The following is a 21,997-nucleotide window of genomic DNA, read 5'->3' as shown; positions in this document are numbered from 1 at the left end:
TGTGTGTGTGTGTGTGTGTGTGTGTGTGTGTGTGTGTGTGTGTGTGTGTGTGTGTGTGTGTGTGTATGCTCATGCATGTAGATGTAACTCCCATGTGGGCGTTTTGTACGTTTAAATGTGTTTTCTGCAGAAATAAAACAATGCAGATGAGCTTTCAAGGTGAAAAGGGGTAATGATCTTAGCAGGGATGAATCCTCCCTCTTATCTCAACTTCCTTCCATTCATCTATCCATCATCTATCCATCCATTCCCTTATCCACACCCACTGCACCCACCCTCTTCCCCTCCCTCTCTCTCTCTCTGTCTCCTTCCCGTCTGTCTGTGCTCTTTAGTTTTCATCCCATCTGCTTGCTCTGTGTCAGAAAGCATCCATTTAAAATCCTGAGAGTCTCAGAGGAGAGAGCACAGTGAGGCTCAATGAGGCAAGAAAAATGCCAAAAACAAGATGGTTAAAAAAGTCAGAATGACTTTTTCCTCTCTCTCCATTTCTGTGTGGTTTACACTTTATTTTTTTTTCTTTCTTTCTCTTTCTTTCTTTCTTTTTTTTTTTTACCATCCTCTGATTATTTCCTCGCTGGTGAAAAGCAAGAGGAGAGAGCCAGAGATGAAAAGCATCGGATAGAATCCGTGATGAAGACACAGAATTGAAGATGATTTAGGCAGGAAATTTCCTCCCTCACTGCAACAGTGAGGCGTTGCATGAGGAAATGATTGAGATCGTCATGGAAACACCGGTGGTTGGCTGCAGGAGGAGGGGGTGGGATGGGGTGGGGTGGGGCGGAGTGTGGGTGTAAGATTTTGGTTGTGGGGTAAATGAAGTATGTGTGTGTGAAGACTGTGGGGATAATCAGGGGTAATTGAATAGACAGTTCGCCTCTTGGTGTTTGTGTGTCTGCATGTGTGCAAGTTTGTCCATGTCATCAACGGTAATTAAGCAGAGAGAAAGTGTGTGTGTGTGTGTGTGAGAGAGAGAGAGAGAGAGAGACAGAGAGGGAGTTTATTGTGTGTGATGCACAACCACTGTGGCTGGGTTAGTGATGTAACACAGATTACACACTGAAGCCTTGTAGTGTTTAATGGCTAATAGATGTTTTTGGGGTTTGTGTGTGTGTGTGTGTGTGTGTGTGGAGAAAAATGAAGAGCATTAATCATTCATACACTATATGTGTGTGTGTGTGTAGTTGTGCGTGTCCACATGTAATGTGAGTGTGACTGATGATTTTTTTTTGCATGGATGTGTGTGTGTGTGTGTGTGTGTGTGTGTGTGTGTGTGTGTGCGCGCGCACGTGTGTGTGTGTGTGTGTGCGCGCACGTGTGTGTGTGTGTGTGTGTGTGCGTGCGTGCGTGCGTGTGTGTGTGTGCAGAGGATTCTGTGGGTGTTGGTATATGAAGAAGATAGAGGAGAACCTGCATTCTGAATGTTAGATCATTACAGTGCAATAATAACTGCTCAAACAGTGACATGAAAACCATCTTAAAGCCTCATTAAAAGCAGAATCATTTCTTCCTTAATGTGAAATATTTCACATTAAAACCGATCATTCTAAACTGTAAACCAGTGCACGGAGCCTGACAGGTGTTTGGTAAATTTACTGTTTGTCTTGCTGTCAGATTAATGTGAAGTCACCATAACAGTATAAATCAAAGCCGCAAATTGCTGTAGCCACTCACACTAGGGCATCGTCTTCATCATTCATTCGTCGCTGCCCGCTAAACAATGTTGTGTTATCTCTGACAACCTTTAACTATAAGTCAGTGGTATTGTTTCATGTTATGTTTAGTTAGATTAGATAAATTAGGTTATTATTGTGTATATTAATGGCCCAGCTGTTGTTTATTTTTATGCAACGCCGCCAGCGACAGTCAGAGCTGGAGGACGGTTGTTTTCAGGTTGTCAGTCCTTCCGTCCCATTCTCATGGACACCTTGACGGAATCTCTTCAAATTTGGCACAAACATTCACTCAAGGATGATTAATTGTTGGTGGTCAGAGGTCACGGTGACCTCACAAAATGTGGGGATTGGCCTAGTGAAAACAATATCTCAGTAACACCTTGAGAGAATTTCTTTAAATTTGGCACAAACATTCAGTCAAGGATGAACTCACAAAACACTTTTTAGCCATAACTCAAGACTTCACATATTTTCTCTGACTCTGGATAAACAGGGATGTGATCTGAGACTAGTCGGAGTGGAGGAGGCAGACAACCACAGTTCTAGTTTTAGATTGTCTCAGTATTTTAATTACACTTAAAGAAAACGTTCATGTGGTTCTGTTCCCAGTTTAATGAGCTTTGTTGTATTTCCTTCTTCAGGTTCACATTTCTACTTTACAAATACCTTCAATAGCTGAGATGTACTTTGCCATATAGTCCAATTTAGAGGAACAAGATGTTTTCCTGAAAATGTGCACAGTTGCTCCACTGTGTTATTCATGACTAAATGTTAATCAGATTCAGGCGGATGCTGCATATGTAGAACCCTGTTTAGATGCTACACCAGTATCTTTCCTGTGCACCGTCACCTGCTGGAAAATTGTAACCCGTTAAAGTCCTTATTGACGCATGTCCTTCTTTTGGAGCTCATGTGTCTCTTTCATACGTTTTGTTTCCACCTGTCTGCTCAGGGTAACAGCACCAGTTTATTTCTCCACATCAAATGTAAGATTCAATCCTGAAAATGCCCCTTGTCAAAGTCAGCAGTGAAATATTTAGCTTAAGTTTGCTGTGTCAGTAAAGAGGTTACCCTTTAAATCCTCCTTCCTACTGTACATCTGTGATTTCCAGTCTGCGCTGCCTCTGGGTCCCATTAACCCACCATGATAACGTTTAGCCCCGGCCTCGCCTCCCCCACCCCCGCTTACATCAGCTGTGGTTATGAGCCTCTGCCTCCCAGACACGCAGCTTATACATGCAAACATGTCTTCGTTCTTTTTTACTACAGCTCACAAAATATAACACAAACGCAGTGTGAAGCTCGTGTAGGGTATTTCCGTCAGCACAGGGGTTTGAGTTAGTAGGTCTGTATAGTCTGTATACAGTAACTAAAGCTCATGTTGCAGAATTCCTTCAAAGGTGAGGAGTGCTTAAAGCACAGATAAGAAGCAAACTCACAGCAAATTAAAACCATTTTTCATTCATTTCTTAAAAACTGAGAGTGCAAGCTTGTATCTACCCGTTCATAATCCTGTAAGTTCAGCAGGTTAGCTAAGAATAGTTAGCTATTACCTGGAAAGCTGGTGGCTACATTGGCTGGTTAGAAACTCAAATCTCCAGTCTGGGCCCTTTGCTGCATGTCATTCCCTCTCTCTCTCTCTCTCTCCTGGCTTTCCTGTCTCTCTCTACTGTAGTTATAGACATAAAGCAGAAATGCCAAAAAAATAAACTGAAAACTGAATTAATGTGAGAACTCTGAAATATAGTATACCTTGTGTCTCGGGTGTTCGTCAAAGTGGAATTCAATGCAATAAAAAAAAAAAAAAGGAATGAATATTTTAATTATTACAAAAAGCTCATGTGTTTAATGGGAGGCCTTTGTCCAGGGCAGATGTCCGGTCGTTCTTTCTTTAGTTTTTATAAGGTGTTTTGATGTTTGGAGCATATTCATGGAGACATTTTTGAATGTTCCGTCCTTGACCAAAAGCTGTTTTTAATGAGTATTCCCACTGTGGAGCTTTTGCAGTCGCTGCCTCTGGCTTATTATATGACTGTTGAAGCAGCTCCCTGTTTTCAGTTCTGAGAACGAAGCAAAGAGAGAGGAAGGAGAGAGGTGGGGAAAGAGATCAACAAAAGATTATTTAGATTCCACTTTTTTCCTCCCCTTCCGTCCTCTCTCTCCCCCTGTTTGTCTATCTCACTCCACCCCTCTAACTCTTTCCACCTTGCCTCTCCACATCCCAAATCTTCTCATTTAGATTATCCCTACCGCAGTGAATGTAAGTGAGTAGAAATGGATAGTTTTCATGGGTCTCTCTCTCTCTCTCCCTCCCTCTCCCTAATCTCCTCCATGTACATGACACTAATACAGAGACTGATATAAGCTCCCCTGCCTCTCTCTATGACATTTATCACCGTGCTTCTTAATGCAGGCAGGCTGCTGCTGTTGATGAGAAATCAGGATGACAAGCATGGCCTATTTTCTTGCTAACGATAGTCTTGCCTTTTTCTTTTTTTCACGTTTTTTGAGAAAACATGTTCACAGAAAAGTGTTTACTAAAGCGTCTCGTAAGGCCCTGGACGAAGAGTTGACACTGACGTTGAACATGTATCTGGCACATTTTTGCCGGCGCTGGTTTCAGACCCATTAGTGGTTTCCATTGGAATAAGTTTTGTCAGACAACACGGAGCTGATTCAAATGTATCTGTAGGATTTTCAAAAGGCATTAAACATTATATTGTGTCATGCTGAACTCATGCATCATGACATGTTGTGTATGGAGACATGTACCCGTGTACCATGCTCCACTGAGTGTGTCTTTCTGTGTCATGTCTTAAAGGAATAGTTTGGGAAATACGCTTATTAATTTTATTGCACAGAGTAAAATTGAAGATTAATATCAGTGTCATGTAGGTGTGTGGAGCTGGAGCCAGGAGGCGATTAGCTTAGCTTATCATAAAGACTGGAAGAATGGGGAAACAGGTAACCAGGCGCAGTGACTTATGGTCTCTAGTGATTACCTGGCAACCTCCCCATAATGATACGATTCCCGGAAATTACTGCACCTGGCCACATGAGCTTAGTATCAGTCCTCTCATCCAACTGTTGGCAAGAACCAAGTGTGTTTGTTTGTATTTTATTAATGTAATGATAATTATTGTATGCTAATTTATCAGCCATGGCAAAGACATTATGTTAACATCATTATTTTTTCTGCCTTCATTTTAAAGTTTACTTTAAAGTCCAGAAGAATTCAGTGTTGGGGAACGGTGAGGTTAAGATAAAGTATAAAATGGTTTCATAACATGTATTTGTCAAATGAGTTACTGAGGCACACAGTGTCCACGTTTTAATGACAGCAGCCAATTTCAGCTGTATTCAACCAAGTTGAACCCATTCACTAAAGCAAAGAGGAAGAGACAGCTGCTTTCCAATCGCCACACAGGAAACACAACATCATTTCTGTTTAAATATCACTTTTCATCCCTCAGTTCTGGACTTTTGAGAGGAAACTGGAAAGAAAATCAATCTGCTCCTGCATGTGATGTGAAATATATTGAAAAATGAACACGCCAGCTCTAATGGACCTTGGTAGGAACAGTGTTCTTCATAGCTTATACAGAATAATAGGTTTTAAAGTACTTGATTAACAGAAGGATGACAGCCTCCAAAGACCTTCCACAAAGGGCCATTATTCAACTGTCTCTCACTGAGGCACTTGATAAATGCCACTAATGCTTAAAATATAAATGGCACAATAAATATAAATAACATGTTGGCCTGCGAGTTGTGTTTCCATGGCAGTGTGTAAGTTTGCAGAGAGAGGAAACTAGGACAGGGAAAGTTGGATTCATCATCCTTAATGCCTTCTGTCACTTCAGTTGGATATCACCAGACACTGTCCCCTAATTTAGACATCATATCCTGTCCCAAGAGCCCCGCCTCATCTGCCCAACCCGTCTGTCTCACCCTGGCATAACCCTCCTGCATCGCTGTGCGAGACCACAGCGAGAGTGTTTGAAATCAAACTGAAGTCCTCTCCTCTTAACTCTCCTCTCTTCTCATCTGCTCCTCTCTCTCTCTCTACCATAAACGTCTTCCTCGTTCTCTCCCCTCTTTCATCTCCTCGCTTCTTAATGAACAATTTGTATAAATCACAGGCTCTCACTCCAGGCTCGCTTCATACTGACACCCCCCAAAACACTGGTTTTGTAAGCATACCTCACACTCATCAGCATCATACAGATCATTATTTGATGTCCAACCTGATTTCACTGAATGGAAAAAAAAAAAAAGTCTTTCCCTCTCTGGTGGTGCCCTGGCTCGTAACCCCACACAGTGCTCAATTCAGCCAAGCTGAGATTGTTTGATTGGCATTCACTGCTGTGTTTGCCAGGAGTACTGGCACAACCTCGCCGTTATTTGCATAAAGCAGGAAGGGGTTCAGATCCCCCTGCTGTTCTGCGTTCTGCTGCCCTTGCTGCACCCCAAAGAAACAGCATGCAATTCACAGGAGAAAAGAAAAAACATTATCTGGCCTTGTGCAATCCTTCACTATAGGCTCAACACTTCTCCTTGCCTGGTTTGACACTTTCTTTTCTTCTCTTTGTAGCCCAGCATGAATCCACTCATACAAATCCTACACTACCTGAGCCAGGCCTCTCTTCTCTCTCATATTCCTACAGAGAATCCTCTTAAATATGTCCTGGCACGAGTCTCGCTCCACAGTGTGAACCTTTTACCTTTGTGCGCTGCTGATCAGTGAGATCTGGACTCAGTCCTGGGCTGACAGCAGGCGATCACTCTGCCCCGTGGTTTGACTAGCTGACCGATAAGAGAGGGATGGGGAGGAAGCAGAGGATGGGGAGGATGAGAGGGGAGAGAGGGGATGAGGAGTGGGTATAATTAGGAGGCTGGGAAACGGAGGGTAGAAGTAGGAGGGCTCCAGGGATATCAAACATTGTGGCATTTTCCAGGCACGACTGTGTGCTCGTTTCCACTGACCCTATTCAAATAACCCCTCTGCCTGTCTGTCCTGTGTGTCTGTCCTGTGTGTCTGTCCTGTGTGTGTGTGTGTGTGTGTGTGTGTGTGTGCGTGCATGTGTGTGGCTCTGCCGGGCCGACACCTCTAACCCATGGCAAAAACAGCACACAGCACAAAACAATGCACTTTCTGCTGTTGCTGTTAACCCATCTCTCATTTTTGTTTCAATCTTGGACTGAAACAAGAGTGGAGAGGCAAACTTGGCTCACACCAACATGAAGTATAGAGCAAAGGATCGTTACAGTAGTAAAAGGCTATTCCCCAGCTGGCAAAAGGGGGGCGGGGCCACAAAAACACCAAAGTGCCAGCAGCTGGACAGATGTGTGTAGAGCAAAATGTCTGCAGCGCAACGAGCCGCTGGGAGAGAGTCCCATTCAGCCTGATCCCAGCAATGACTGACTGCACTCTTACCAGGGGATTACACTGAGAAGAACATTACTACACACTTGTAAGAGGATTGTAACACACGTAGAAGAAGACACCACTACTATCACTACAGCACACTTACAATACAAGAAGAACTGTGAACACCTCCTCCAACACTGAGCAAGACTTCCTTAAAAACAGCCATCAATTCCTTCCCTTTTTTCTTTTCCTCCACCCATTTTTCCATCCCTCCTTCCAACCCCTCCATCCCCTCTGCAGAAGCCTTGGAGGATCCGCCCAGCGCCGGCGTTGTGGCGGGCGCCATCATCGGCTCCCTTCTGGCCCTGCTATTGGTTGTCACGCTCATTGCCGTTCTCCTGACCCGCAGCCGCCGACAGCAGAGGCGTGGCTACCCCAGCAGCGGGGACTCCATAGCAACGGGCAGCGGCGGGAGCAATGGCGGGGACTATGGCAATAAGGCCCGTCTGCTTTTCAGCGGGACCGGCAACAGCAGCAGCAAGAACGGGACCGGAGCGAACAACAACGGGCCCATCTACACGTACCGGGAGGGCTGCGACGCCACGGGAACTCTGACAGAAAAGGCCAACGATTACCACCACCATCATCTCCACCACTCCTCGACCGGCAACCCCCCCTCTGCCCATGACATCCTCCTTAGTGGGGAGATGGGTGAAGGTGAGAGGAGGAAGTTCGACCTGGATGACAGCATGGAAGAAGAAGAGGAGCAGTATGACAGGTTCGGAGGAGTCGGGGGAAGCGGGAACATGCTGCCTCCGGCCTATCACGTCCGCAGAGGCCACGGCGGCGAAGAGGAAATGGATGTGTACCTCGACGACGACATGGAGTCTCAGAGAGATGGCTCTGTCATTTCCCGGACTGCCATTTACGTCTGAGGACGAAGGAGAGGAAAGAAAAGACGAGGGCTGAAAATAGAGAAAGGAGATGTGGTGGAGGAAGAGGGGAGTCCAAGCCAGCCCCCCCCCCTTCACCACCAAATAATTCAACATTGCCTCCATCAGCTAAACTCCTACCTGCTTAACATTTACCCTGATTAAAGAGATGCCATTGATTATATCCTCTCTGCTTGACTGCAACTGTGTCATTTTATAAAAAGAGGATTTAAAGAAAAATGATAAAAAGGAAACAGAAAGTCAAAATGAAGTTGTTGTGAAGCTGATGAAGGGAAACTTGTGGTGGCAATAGTGCACTGTGTGTTTAACTGTATCATGGAGACAGATGTCTTTCAGTGTCAGCCAAACATGACAAAATCTTAAAAAAAAAGAAGAAAAAAAAAACTGCAAAGAGCAAAACCACAGCAACTCTGACGCGATGCTGCTAATTGCTACGTTCTTGTTTCTTCAGCTTTGCCAGTGTGTGATTATGTGCTGAGTGACTACATTGTTTGTATTTTATACCTGACAAGAAAACATAATCTGCAAAGCCGCAAACACCGAAACCACTACTCCTAAACACCACTATTCAAAACTTGCCTTCCTGTTCCAGAATAAAAGAAATAGATGCTTCATCACGTTGAACTTCTGTGGATGTCGCCGCTGCTCTGACGCTTCACCTGAATCGTTTTGAAACTTGAAAAAAAAAAAAAGGCCAAACTTGTCGTCCCGGCAACAATAATCGAGTTTCCATTCATCCCAAGTGACGACTTTTTTTGGGGCTCACAGTGACTCGGGGGGTTCGTGCCCCACCCTGTGACACCACCTGGCTTCCTGATGGGTGCAGCTGAAGCGCGGCCACTAAACTGAGTGACATAACAGACTTAACAGTGTGTGCTAATGTGCAGCTGGCTGTGGTGTTAATGATGTGCATCATCTATATATTGGGCGCCGTGTCACTATAGCACAATTGTTGTTGTCGTTGTTGTTGTAGATGTTGTTGCTGTTGTTGTTGCTGTTGTGTAATGGTGTTGATCTTGCTAAGGAAAAGAAGCACCGGGAGCCTTGGGGGTTTCACACAGTTCCATTGGGTTGGTAATGACTCATTTAATGGTTAAAAAAAAAGATGTGCTTTTCTTTGTTTGCAACTCTATTTTCCCCCTTTTCCTCTTTAAGTCTTCTCTCACTTTCTCTACATTTCCTCCTCCTTTATTCCCCTTTTTCTCTTCCTGTCTTTTTCCCTCTGTCTCCTGTCGTTCGGTTCCACATGCATCCTGCACCCTTTGTATGTTTTCTGTCCCACACACATTACATCTCCCTCTTATTCTGCTCTTTCTTTATTTACATAATGAGCGGCTTAGATGAGTGCCGTAATGACTGTGTGCAGGGAGAAGGGGATAACTCGTATTTATATTCCTATCTGGGTCGCATTCAACGAGGCAAAATATTCACCGGCTTTGTCGGAGGCTGCTCTATTTCATGTATTCATTTTCCATGTCCTGCAGAATGTTCTTAGGCTATGTACCGGATTATTCCATGTTCTGTATTCTGATTGGACAGGAGGACACAGTCCAAGACACATTTGAGAAAGCAGGCTTAATGAAATCCCAAACTCCCGAATCTTTGTTTCTTGTTCACTGCGAAACTCCAGGTAGACGCTACACCTTCTCTTAAAGGTGAGATTCTTTATCTTTAATGAGATCTTTAACTGAACGTTAAGATTAATGGTGTATTGTTCAAGAGAGTTCATTGAACATGCAGAACTTCATTTGGAAAAGTTGCAGTTTTTAATTTGAATGATTTGGAGCCTCTGTGCTTAATTACATTTCTTGTTAGAGTGGATATTTTTTGCAGCATATTTGCTAATGAATAACAAGAAACTGAGACGTAGCTGGTATGTTTCTGGAACACATTTGCCTTATTGGTTTCCAGGTTTTTCCTACTCATCATTTTTTCATTCAGAGCACCAAATGGGCAGTTTTTTTTAATTAACTGTTGAACTATATGACTTTGTCTTTTGTTATGTTGGAGTGGTGGAGAGGTGACGCAGCGAGGCTCTGTGCAGCTGAATCTCTGCATCAGGAGAGGAAACCTCCTCAGAGACGTACAGAGATCCTGGAAAAGTCCAAAAAGTCTCACTGTGTCGCATCCCAATCATACACTTAGCTACTTTAGACATGCGCTGTGATTGTGTGTCGTGTGTTCAACTTCGGTGGATTGAATCATGTAGCAGTCGGGGTACTGTGAGTAAAATCAGAACTGAAACGGTGGTATTAAAGGTTTTGTATAATCTTTGTTGCCTTCATTAAGATGTATTCTGATGGTGTTGTAAATGTCAACACAAGTAATATTTATGAGAAAGGATCTGATAAGGGAACAAAGGATAAAGAATGTGATGATCTTCAACATTGTAAAAGGTCTGTACATCTTCAGCGGGTAAACAGGCCTGTTTACCATCAGTTATCTCAACCTCATATTACAAGTCCTGTCTCGTTTCATTTGCTCATTTTTCAGTATATTGTGATAATAATTAAGATGCTGTTACCCAAAATGAATTATAACTCCTGTTCTGTGGGTTAAACACAGACTCATCTGTAAATTGAAAGCTGAGACATTAGACATTTGAAATTCAAAACATTCAGCTGATTGATTTTCTTGTTTTAAGGAAACCTACCTCCCCCCTGAGCAGGTTCCTTATTGTTGATTGTTGTCAAACATTATAGACGGTGTAACCTGTTGATTCTGTAAATCAGACAGTTAGATCTGCTATGTTACAACACGTTCAGTCACGTTTCACAGTGTGTTTGGACAGGATGCCAATTAATCTCAGAGTAACTGAGAAACAGCCATATTGTAATCTCTTCTGTTGACACACGTGTCACATGCAGTAGAAGTTGTTTAATGTATCCACTGCGGTACAGTTTGGAATAAAGTATTAAAGTGTGTTTTCAGCTCCGCAAGGTGCATGCATGCTCCAAGATCTAGACTTTTAAACCGCAGAGAACAGAAAAAAACCCTGTTTTATACGGTGTAATGTATCTGGTTTACAGTTTGAACCGGCAGTTTAAAGCTGCCTACAGTAATTTATGTTTTAACAGATGGAAAAGATCTTATTTTCTTTATTAGACTTCAAAATGTTAATGTTTTTCACTCCAAAAATAAAACCCCTGATTTTTTGGAAGCACTCGGTTTAATCATATTTCACATTTACCCTGTATTTGGCCATTGTCTGCCTCAGCACATATTTTCCCTAGGGGTTTCTCACACCGCCATAATACTGAACAGTTGACTGTGATCACAACTTTGGCGCCTAATTAATATCCCGAGTCTTGTAGCATGCATGTACCCTTAGTGAGAAAACTCATCGTCAGTCATAACTTTTGTTTTTGCACAACCCATTTTCAATAAAAAAAAAACCTTCCTGAAACAATCCTCTGTGGAAAAACTGGTAATTAATTAAGCAGAGCCGTGTTATCAGTCTATAAATACCAGACTCCCACATCTTTGTATTTCCTCGGCACATTTCACAGCACAGTGCAGTATAGCGCACCTGTTCTGGGATATTCTCACTCTTCAACAGATCTGTAACAGGATGTGTTGCAAGTTTTGCTAACTTCACTTCAACTTCAGAAACCTGCACACAGTCACACCTGGAAGATTTCTTTTACATAACACTTTTGCCCAGTCTAATGGGAAACACTTTTTTCCCATTTACACTGTACTTTTATAGTGTGAAGTACAACACAAGGCCCCGTTTACACCTGGTATTAAATTCTGATCTGTATCTGGATACATTATCCGGATAATACCATGTAATCCAGAGGAATTTGCAGTTACACTTGATAAATCCTGGGTGAAAGGAAGCAGTGTCATGAACGGCATTCATATATATTGAAATCACTTTTTATGAGGGGAGATTCCTGCTGCTTTTGCTGGGTTTGTTTAAAGACCTCCAATGAAAATCAAGTGGTTAACCTTGTTTAAATCCATATGATATTCAGTCAACACCATGAATGAGTGTTTCCACCTTGAACTGCAGTGAACCAATGACAGTCTCATAAATACAGATTCAGACAGCCAGGGTTTCATACATCACAAACCTAAGGAACCAATCCTCTCAACTTGTGGGGACAGGGGGCGGGGCTAAATAAACCTGTTACCTTGTCAGAACATAGAGAGAGAGTTAGCATTAGCACAACCACTAACACTGTGTCAGCCACTGCCAGTTACAAGCTAACAAACAACATAAACAAATAAAAGATGCTAACTGTGCTAACCGCTCTGATCCGTCTGCTAGTCTCTGGTTCTGGTCTCAACAGACTCCTCATCTGAGTCTGGGTCTGACTGAGGCTCAAACATGTGGCTGAGTCTCTCTGATGTTTCCTCCTCTAACCATCTTGATACTCTCTGCTCTTTCACCTGTCCACCTGGAGCAAGCAGGTGGTGGGCGGGGCTCAAGGCCTGATCCAGGTTTCTCAACCAGGAAGTAAGAGGAGATGAGCTTCAGATGCAGTTTTTGATTTTTTTTTTCATTATGTGTGAAAACCATGTGAAACAAAATATGAATCATAGCAGAGTATTTTTATAGAGTTTTACACATGGCTGGAGGAGCTTTAAGCTCGCAGGAATCAGAGTTAAATGACCTTTCAGCTTGCGTGCAATTGGGTCATGCTGTACCTGTTGTATTTTCACCTGGCTAAGTTCTGATCACAATATGAGCCAGACCACCTCCAGATGTAGTTTCTGATCACACTGCGTTCTGCGAGATTCGCACGTTTCTCATCCAGATACACATCATATTTTTATGCGAGTTTCAAATGATGTTAAAGAGTTTGGTGCCTTCACTTCCACAAACAAGTAAAAACTCAGTAATCGGAAGAAATGTGCTGTCAGACAAAAATCTGTGTCAGCAAAATGTCTCAATGAGATAAAAGGAGGCCTTTATGGGAACATAGCTGACCTTTAAAACTAGTGAAACTTTAGAAGTTAAAGATAAATGTGCTTGATCTTTTTATAAGCTCCATTTAGGAGAATGATGTTAAAAGGGAAGCTCAGAGAAAGATCTGAAAACCTGTTGAGGAACTTCACAAGGTTAAAACGCAACCTTGAATCTAATCTAATTAACCAATTGAAATGGTGCTCAACAAGATTATTTATCTTTGATCACAGTGAATACGATTTAATCCTAAAATAAGACAACATGGCTTCCTTGAATAGTCCCTTTTCCTAGTGAGTGAAACAGACTGTCCCAGCAGCCTGTCCAGTCAGTTGATAATGGGGTCGTGCTAGTTACAAGCGTCCCTCTCTGATCCTTAGCCCGCTGCCCCGCCTCACATGCTGTGTGTTCTGAGAGGTTGCAGTCCTGAACGCAACCCCTGTAAAGTCTTGTCCTTGCTGCTGTGAGTGTGGCACCCATGCTAAGCAGAGGATGTTGTAACAGGTCACTTAGCTCTGTCAGAGGGAAAGAGAGTGGAACGGAGGGAGAGGAGGCTGCAGGAGGAGGGTGGTAGCTCACCGCTCCATCTGGGGAATACCAAACAGGCTTGGAGAGAGGGGAGAGAAAGGGAGACTTTTTCTTCTCAGATCAGAAAGATCGAGAGTTGAAAAAGAAGAGAGGCAGAACAGAAACTGAAACCTCAGCCCCCGCCGAGAGGATGAGAAGACATCACCAGGTTTTTGTGTGAACCACCTGAGACCGAGAACGTTTGAAACACTGTCAATTATTCACCATCAAGCCTGGAGTTAGAGATGGACAGATTTGTTACTTGTGGTGCCCAATTGGTTGGCTCCAGCGTCAAGATAACAGAGAGAGTGTGAGAGGAATAGGAGATTGGCAAGATGGGGATTTACAGCTCCGACAATGAAAGCTGGAGGTGGGTAGCAGCCTCAGAGGAGTATTTTTGAGCACTGTGCCACCCCTCTGCGTGCCGATTGGCCGCTTCCACCCAACGACTACTGACAGTCCTTTTCAACCCAGCCAATTAGTGAAAAAAAGGCTGTCCTGTTTAGCTTTCTTCAGTGCAGTCTATCGCTGACAGATCTTTTTAATTGTAAAGAAATGTTCAGCAGCACTCTGGGGACCCCTGTGCAGGGGCGGAATTGTATATATCCTCCGTTTTCATATTCCCTCTCTCTTCGCTTCAGCTTTAGCACCCAGTACAAGCTGTTCTCTGTATGTTTAATTCAGCAGAAGGCATGAAAGTGTTCCGCATTATCTCTCTGCTTCACTCTGAAGGAGGAGGAAGACGGCGAGATAGAAAGAGAGAGAGAGAGAGAGAGAGAGAGAGAGAGAAGGGGATCGAGGGGAATGGAGTAAAGGGAGAGGAGGAAGAAGAGGCCTATTAGTTATTGAGCTTGGCTTTTGTTGTTAATCCAGTTAAAGCCAAGCTCCTGCCAGGCCAGCTGAGACTCCAGCAGAAGTGGACGAAGGTTCCTCCTCCCAACACTGGTTAGAAGAGATCTCATTGTATTCTGTAACCAATTTACTTAAAGCAGCGCTGTCCTGCCTTCCTGCTCCTCAGGATACCTTCCTCCTCTCCCACTGCGCTGCTCCTGCAGTGCTCTGTGCTATACTTAGTGATGCAATTCGTCATGACTTTTTTTTTTGTTTTGGTCCAGGTTATTTTAGGTTTTGGATGTGCATGTTCACGTCAATGGCCATTCATTTCAATTGGGTGCCTTTATTTATTTTATTTTTTTTCACTTGTTTTTTTACGGCGTGGAGGCAGATGAACAGTTTAAGATGAATAATGTAGAACACGGTTTTAAAGCAGAATGTCATTTAACAATTTTCACACCCAGTGTTCCTAGGATTGTGGACATTTAAGTGTTTCAGTTTGGTCAGGTTTACATGTACACTTATACCGGCAAAAGTTTGACGTTTCAACCATGTAACTGTTTCTGTGCTCTCTTCCTAACTTGCTTCTATACTTTCCCGAGCACAGCATGTGGTGGGTCAAATTGGTCCTCGGTGTGTCCACTGCAGTCGGTGTATTATTGTGACTGTATAAAAGTTATTGTCACATCAGCTGTTAATCCTTTGTCTGGTTTCACAAAGACAGACTTTGACTGTGTCTTAGATAGAACAAACAATCAGACCTCAGATAGACTGAGTCTAAATTCATCTGTTGCACAAAGAAGCTTAGTTCTTGACTATCTTAAGGTGGACTGTGGTACAATCAATTCTGGGTAAATTAAGGCTTTTTTTTTTTCAAAATAAAAAAATGGCCGACCGAGTCATTGCATCCAATTGCTCAGCTATGAGCCATCTTTTCCTTTTTTTGTTGTTGGGTGCTACTGGTCAGCGCAGGTGTCATTGATTGTTACCATGGTAACATTGGTTTTAGCCTGGAGGTAAGGTGTTTAATGTTTTTGCCTTAAAATGAGTCAGTCTTTATACAGTTTGTACAAATGATCATTTCTAATTTTTCCTAAGAAGCTGAGCGTAGAAAGAAAGAAGTCCTTTCCTGTGTTGTTGCAGAGTCAGTTGGGTGGCTTCCTGGTGGAGTGAGCTCTTGTAACTCTGCTGTGGCTTTGGTTGCCCCAAAAATCAGCCAGCAGACTTTGTGTCGTAGCCGCTGAAGTAAACTTGTCCACACTGCTGTGGAAGAGCAGAGTGAGAGAGAGTGTTGCAGTCTGCCAGAGAGCTGTTGTCTCAGGTAGCAGGGCTGACCTGAGCTGGAGCCTTGACGCTCCATGAAGAGCTGCGAGGGGAGAGGAGGCCAAGGACAGAAGAGAGAGAACAAAGACGGACATCTGGTTTTGTCTGGTAACACCCTGGGGGGGTGGGGGGGGGGGGGGGGGGGGGGGGGGGGGGGGGGCATGTCACACACTGACCAAGGTCCCTGGGGAATGGTCGTCCCCAGGTGTGAACAGTGAGGAATTGTGGGGATGTGAGTTCTTTGTCTGTGGAACAAAGAAACATGTGGTCTCCACCACCGTGAATGTACTGAGTCCTGACACGACTTTTACTCATCAGCTTTCAAGCAAGTGTTTGAAGTTCATGTGTTGAACTTGTTCCCCATCGACCAGCATTAACATTGATTTGGAGTCATGTTTCTTGCCACCTCATGAATTTAAGTCCAGTATTCACTCTCCTTTCTTCTACTAAAAAGCACTGGTTGTTACTTTCAATTGGTGAAGAATAAAGCAAGCTGACACAGACTGCCAGCAATAGAAAACTTATTTGTATGTCTGCTCTGTGTCTTTGTGCCTTTCCATTCATGTATTCACTAATAAAAAAGAAAGACACTCAGCTGGGCTCATCCAAATGAATTTCAATTCCAGGACTTTCAGCTTCAACTTTCAAGGAAACTTGACCATTTACATTTTTTTCTAACCCTCCACCCCCTCGGGATATGGAGTCATTTCAGTCATTTCAGACTAAAAAAATGACATTTCAATCACTGAAGAATCCTGGAGCATTTCTGTAATGAGCTGAATATAAAGACCCTTATCTGTTGATTCTGACCCCTGAAATCCAGAACCCCAGATCCCCCCCCCCCCCCCCATTAACTTGATTCAGAACAAGTGTGACACCGTATCAGCTGATTTACTGCTGCTTTGATAGCGACCTTAGCATTGATGTTCAGACAAAGGGACCAGTGTGCGCCTGTTTTTTCATTTATTGTTCATCTTTTTGAGACATTCAGGCTTTTATTTACTCCTGCTTTGACCCCGCCTCTTTGTATTCCTGTTTGAATCAAACATCTCTTTGATGTTTCAACTTCAACAAGGAAACACTTATGATTTCATGTCAGCTCTGGCAACACTTTACTGTTTTTTTGAACCTGAGTGTAACTTTAGATCTCTGACTAATCCTAAATGGGAAATCAACGCGAGGCCTTGTGGAGCTCAGAGCTGCCCAGTCAGTCTTTTACATGTTGGCAACTGCGCAAGGCAAAGTGATGTAACTCTGATGACTCATGTAAACTCTGCAGAACCATCATGTGATGTGATTAAAAATGTCACACTTCATACTGTGATGCTGAAGATCAAACATTAGTGACTCTTTGTCTGGGCAGTGTGAGTTTTTACTATTAGTCAGTTGTAGCTTTTCTACCTCTGTCTGTACAGAAATGAGTTTTGTCAACCACAGCAGTTCTGCAGCTTCCTCAACTGCAGCATCTTGTGATTTAGTCTGTGAATGTGGGGGCATTTCTAGTAATATCCTGCCTGCTACAGCTTTTAATAACACCTTGTGAGTTGTCTCCTCTAACCTTTAACTTCAGCACTCTTAGTATAACACTGTCTTAGTTTTATTTTCTGCCTTGTCCTTCCGTTGTAGGAGCTGCTGCTGTGACTTTTATTTGTCTCAGTTGCACAGCTCATTTGAAGCCTGATTCCGAATCATGTTCATTATTGATTAATCTGTCAGTTAATTAAAGTTAATGATGTTTTGTCTGACCAACAGCCCAAAGCTCAAACATAATCAATTAAAAATGATAAACATCACATGACGCAGTAAATTCTCACAACTGAGAAGCTGGAACCAGCCAATATTTGATTTTTCCATGTGATTAAATAATTCAAACATTTAATATATTAGCAAAATGAATGAAGCAGTAACTCAATTAATTGTGAAAGATCAAAACTTAATACTGGGCAATCCTTAAATTTTGGACCAAAAAAAATCTTTGCACTGATGGTGAATTCAACTTTTCCCTGTAGCAGTCCAAAAGAATTCATTACACCAGATCATGCTCAGCTGTACTATAATTTAATGACCAGTTCTCACTTTACAAGCGAGACTTTTAATCACAGCAGAAAGACGAGACATTTAATTTGTTTGATTTTGAATTTCTACTTTTAATGCGGCGAGCTCAGCTCGGACTGATTGGTTCTTTCTTGACACTCAGGAGCAAACAGATGTTACTGTCTGTTAATGCTGTTCAACAATGTATTAGAAAGTGTGATCAAAGTACGCACACCTACACATAAAAAGCCCTCTGAGACCAACTCCCCTGCTTTATTACTTGAAATTGGCTCGACTATCAGAGTTTTAAAAATCCTTGAAGGTGTCTTAATTTGAAGAATATTCAACCAGACCTTGTAGTTTTTTCTAGTTAGACAGAAAAGATGTTTTTCTATATGAAATACTGTATATCAGCCCAGTCCATGGAGACACCTCAGCACTCTGGAGCTCAGTCTGCCTAAGGATCAACATAGGTATATTTCTGTACAACAGAGTTTTAAAAATGATTTCACCAGTATTTTGTGGCAGTGAATGCTGGAGCTCCTGTGATGTGTAATTTAGAGAGGTAAATATCACGTCTCACCACACAGCATTAACTTTTGAGTCCTTGAAGGTCATCCGGCAAGATGACCTCACTATTTACTCAGTATCAATAAATTCTCAATTTTCAGACCTTTAAGGGAGATTTGTCTTGGCTCCATCAGGCGTCTGAAATAAATGGAAAAAGCAAAACTTTTTAGTTTAATTTAGTTTTGTTTTTAACAGATTTCTCATCAATCAGCATTGTAGATGGAACAAGACGGATGATTTGTTCAGTTTAGACTCGCTCTGACTCATTTCAGGCAAATTTTAAACTCTTCAAACAAGAGAAACTGCGTGGAAACAAATGAGGTTATCCTCCCCCACGGGTGGAATTTTTTTTCTCTTCCTCCAATGAAAATCAGCCTTTGTGACTGAATATGAGATTATAACACTTACCAAGACAGATGTTTTTTTATAGTGCAAAGCCTTGTCTGTGTTGGACAGCCGCCCAGCTTCCATCTTCTCTGATTCCTTTGAGAGTGAAAACCACAGGATGAAAAGAAAAAGCCCCCCCCCCCTCAACAGATTCAATATCATGTCTGTCAAAGACTCCTTCTCCCTCTTTGACAGAATTGAAGACAGAAGAAAATGTTAACGGTTTATTTATATTGAAGGGGTAAAATCGAGGACGAATTCCCTACAGCATCAGAGAATATGAACATCTCACCAACAGATTATGGACATGTACAGTGTGTACGAGGCTGAAATTGACAACAAAACAATCAAACCAAAAGCTCAAGGCTTTGTCAATAAATGGTGAGTCAGATTATCTCAGTGTTGTGGGTCTGTTTCAGGTTTAAACTTATTTTGTGAAGAAAATAAATACTTGAAATTTACCCTTCAGTGCCTCTAAAGTACTGTATTCAGCCTGTGAGAATGGTGTCATTTTCCCTGGCAAACATCTAAATTACAGGTAAAAAAAGACGGAAAGAAAAAAGAAATGGAGTTTCTGTAGAAATCATGTCAAATGATAGATCTCTCATTTTGGAGCTGAAACTCCTAAAGTGCTACCTGACATTCCTTTTCTTGAAGCTCAGATAAGCCGGGATCCAGATGCCTGTGTATGTGTCAGAGTTTGTCGCTCTATCCCTCATGTTTTCTCCTGCCTTATCAGAACTGTTCACATCGCAGCGACAAAACCTCCATCTCCATCTGTCGGGTCAGCGCTGATGACCGGCCAGATATTTGGTTGCCGTATTTTTCCTCCTGGGGAAAAGTGAGACGGATGAGGGGGGCTGGTTATATTTAGCTGTGAAATGAGCAGATCACTGTTTGTCCACGGGGAGCAAATATATATTTGTGTGTGTGTGTGTGTGTTCATTTTGTGTGGTGACAGGGAGTTTTACGGAGCTGCTAAGTCCATAAGCTGTGTGGCTTACAGGACTGTTGGGCCTTTAATGCAAAAGTAAACTCACTAACTTTGCTGGAGCACAGAGCGGTTTATGGTCGTCCTCTTTAGATTTCAGGGTGTTTGTTGTGTCATGATGCTCTAAGTTCATGGTGGCGAATTAGCCAAAGATGTCATGTTTTTTTGTTTTTTTTCTTGAATTCTCTTACATCTTGGTTTTCCAGCTCTTTTACGGTGTGTTTCGAGGACACGCTGTATGAAGACAGTCAGGACAGTGCTGTGTGCTAACATGTCTCAGCTGCTTCTATCAACTAAATATATGTGACATTTAAAGGATTTGTTTGACATTTTGGGAAATACGCTTTCTTACTTTCTCACTGAGAGTAACATGGAGAGATTGATACCACTCTGTTGTCTGTATATGCTGAATATGGAGCTACAGTCAGCAGTTAGTTAGCTTAGCTTAGCATAAGACAGCATGCCCGGTTCTGTCCAAAGGTAACAAAATCCCCATACTGGCTCCTTTGAAGTTCATAAATCACCACATTATTTCTCATTTCTCATCAGAGCTATGCTAACTGTTTCCCCCTGTTTCCAGTCTTTATGCTAAGCTATGCTAACCCGATTGTTTTCGTGTTGTCCGTCCCATTATTGTGGACACACTATCTCAGTAACACCTTGAAGGAACTTCTTCAAATTTGACACAAACATTCACAAGGACTCAAGGACGAACTGATTCAATTTTGGTTGTCAACGGACAAAGGTCACAGTGACCTCACAAAACACCATAACTCAAGACCTCCCACAGCATTCATGATGAAATTTCACACAAATGGTTCATATTTTATACGACTCATATACAACCACAAGGAAGTGATTGTAGTTTCTCAAAGATCGACATTGTTTGCACCCCCAGCTGTGAGTTGTCCTTGGTGTATAACAGCCTGTATTTTATGTGTCTGTTTGCGTATGGGTCTTATATGTCTAGTTGGAGGTGTTGATTAGCTGCTAAGTTTAAGTTTAGGAGGAGAGATAAAACCCTGCACTGTTTTCTGCTGGATTAGAGAGGCTCGCTTCAGAGAGTCCGACGGTTTTGTTTGTGAGTGTGAAACAGCGGATCTGTGTGTGTGTGTGTGTGTGTGTGTGTGTTAATGTGTGTGTAAGTATGTGGGACAAGGGTCAAGTGTGTGTGTGTGTTTTTTTTTATGAGGATGCAAACTTGTGTACTCTGCTGCAGGGCGCAGGTTTGTCAGCTGAAGAGATTTGAGTTGTGTGTGTGTGCATTTGCAGTGTGTGTGTGTCTGTGTGTGTTTAGTATAACGAGCACAAATATATACACAGCTTTACTTCAGGGAGCAAACTTGACAGCTGAGTGGGTTTTATAGTGAATATTGTGAGTTGTGGATCTGCAGGTGTGTTTTTACTTTATGTATTTACACTTCTCAAAGCATTAGTGACATTAGGCAGCAGAAATTAACATAATTTCATAAACACATATGTTTATATCTGTTCCTCAGTCCTCCAGTGATTCGATGCACCGTAACCACACGACAACAGAGACACAGAAGAAGAGAGAAGGAGAGGCTTCAAATGCTCTTATATAAATACACTACATGCTCAAACTCCCAAAAATATTACTGTCACGGCAGGAGACAGATTGCCGCTCATCTCCACTTCCTCTTGCTGCCTCGCATTTCTTTACATGCCTCTTATCTGTCACAGCTGATCTTCTTCGATATGCAGTTAAAGATCAGAATAGTGTTTTTATCTTTTTATGATTCTTGAATTCTATTTGGATCCTTATTTTTGTCCGCCAGCGGCCAAAAGATGAGGACTCTCCTCTTCTTTTTAAGGTGTGTTATCTGAAAGACTCTCAAGCTCTGTAGAAGCAGATAATCTCAACTTATCTGGAGGTGTTATTGATCAATACTGATGATGCTGCAGTTTCTTTTTCCTTTATGCTTTTCACAGCTCAGTTTCTGGCACAGAAATCAGTATTTTTGGAAACTAACTCCATGAACCTTTTCACCTGCTCAGCAGTGGAGGACGGTGATTTAATCAACTGCCTGATCAGGTGACCTCACTCTGCATTTACCCCCAAAAAACAAGAAGAGCATTAACTTTTCTAAGATATTTTTTTCCAAGTTCAATATACGAGCATGAAATGAATTAAATAAATCAGCAAAAATTCACATGAAAAAATCTATTTATGAATATACTTATATAGAGCTTTTCTAGTCTCATCAACCACTCAAAGCACTTTACAATAGAAGCCACATTCACCCATTCACACACACACCCTCATACACCGATGGACCAGACACCAGAGGCAGTTTTGGGTTCAGTATCGTGCCCAAGGAAACTTCAACACGCGGACTGGAGGAGCCGGGGATTGAA

The 21,997-nt window shown here is 42.4% G+C and overlaps 1 protein-coding gene across 2 annotated transcripts in view; it reads left to right on the top strand.

The window, feature by feature from the left end:
• LOC111220842 (poliovirus receptor-like) overlaps window positions 1–21,997 on the top strand; it is a 291,785-nt gene that overhangs the window by 156,678 nt on the left and 113,110 nt on the right. The window contains exon 7 of one of the 2 annotated variants that reach the window (XM_022744081.1): window positions 7,345–8,696. The exons of the other annotated variant lie outside the window; for it this stretch is intronic. Within the exon in view, the coding sequence (XP_022599802.1) occupies window positions 7,345–7,979 (635 nt within the window). The 3' untranslated portion in view covers window positions 7,980–8,696. Of the gene's footprint in view, window positions 1–7,344; window positions 8,697–21,997 lie in introns of those variants that run through there. 2 annotated transcript variants of the gene reach the window in all.

The sequence above is a fragment of the Seriola dumerili genome, unplaced genomic scaffold (assembly GCF_002260705.1).
Source record: "Seriola dumerili isolate Sdu_G_001 unplaced genomic scaffold, Sdu_1.0 BDQW01000078.1, whole genome shotgun sequence".
Lineage (NCBI taxonomy): Eukaryota > Metazoa > Chordata > Actinopteri > Carangiformes > Carangidae > Seriola > Seriola dumerili.
This window is presented reverse-complemented; position numbering and strand designations above follow the sequence as displayed.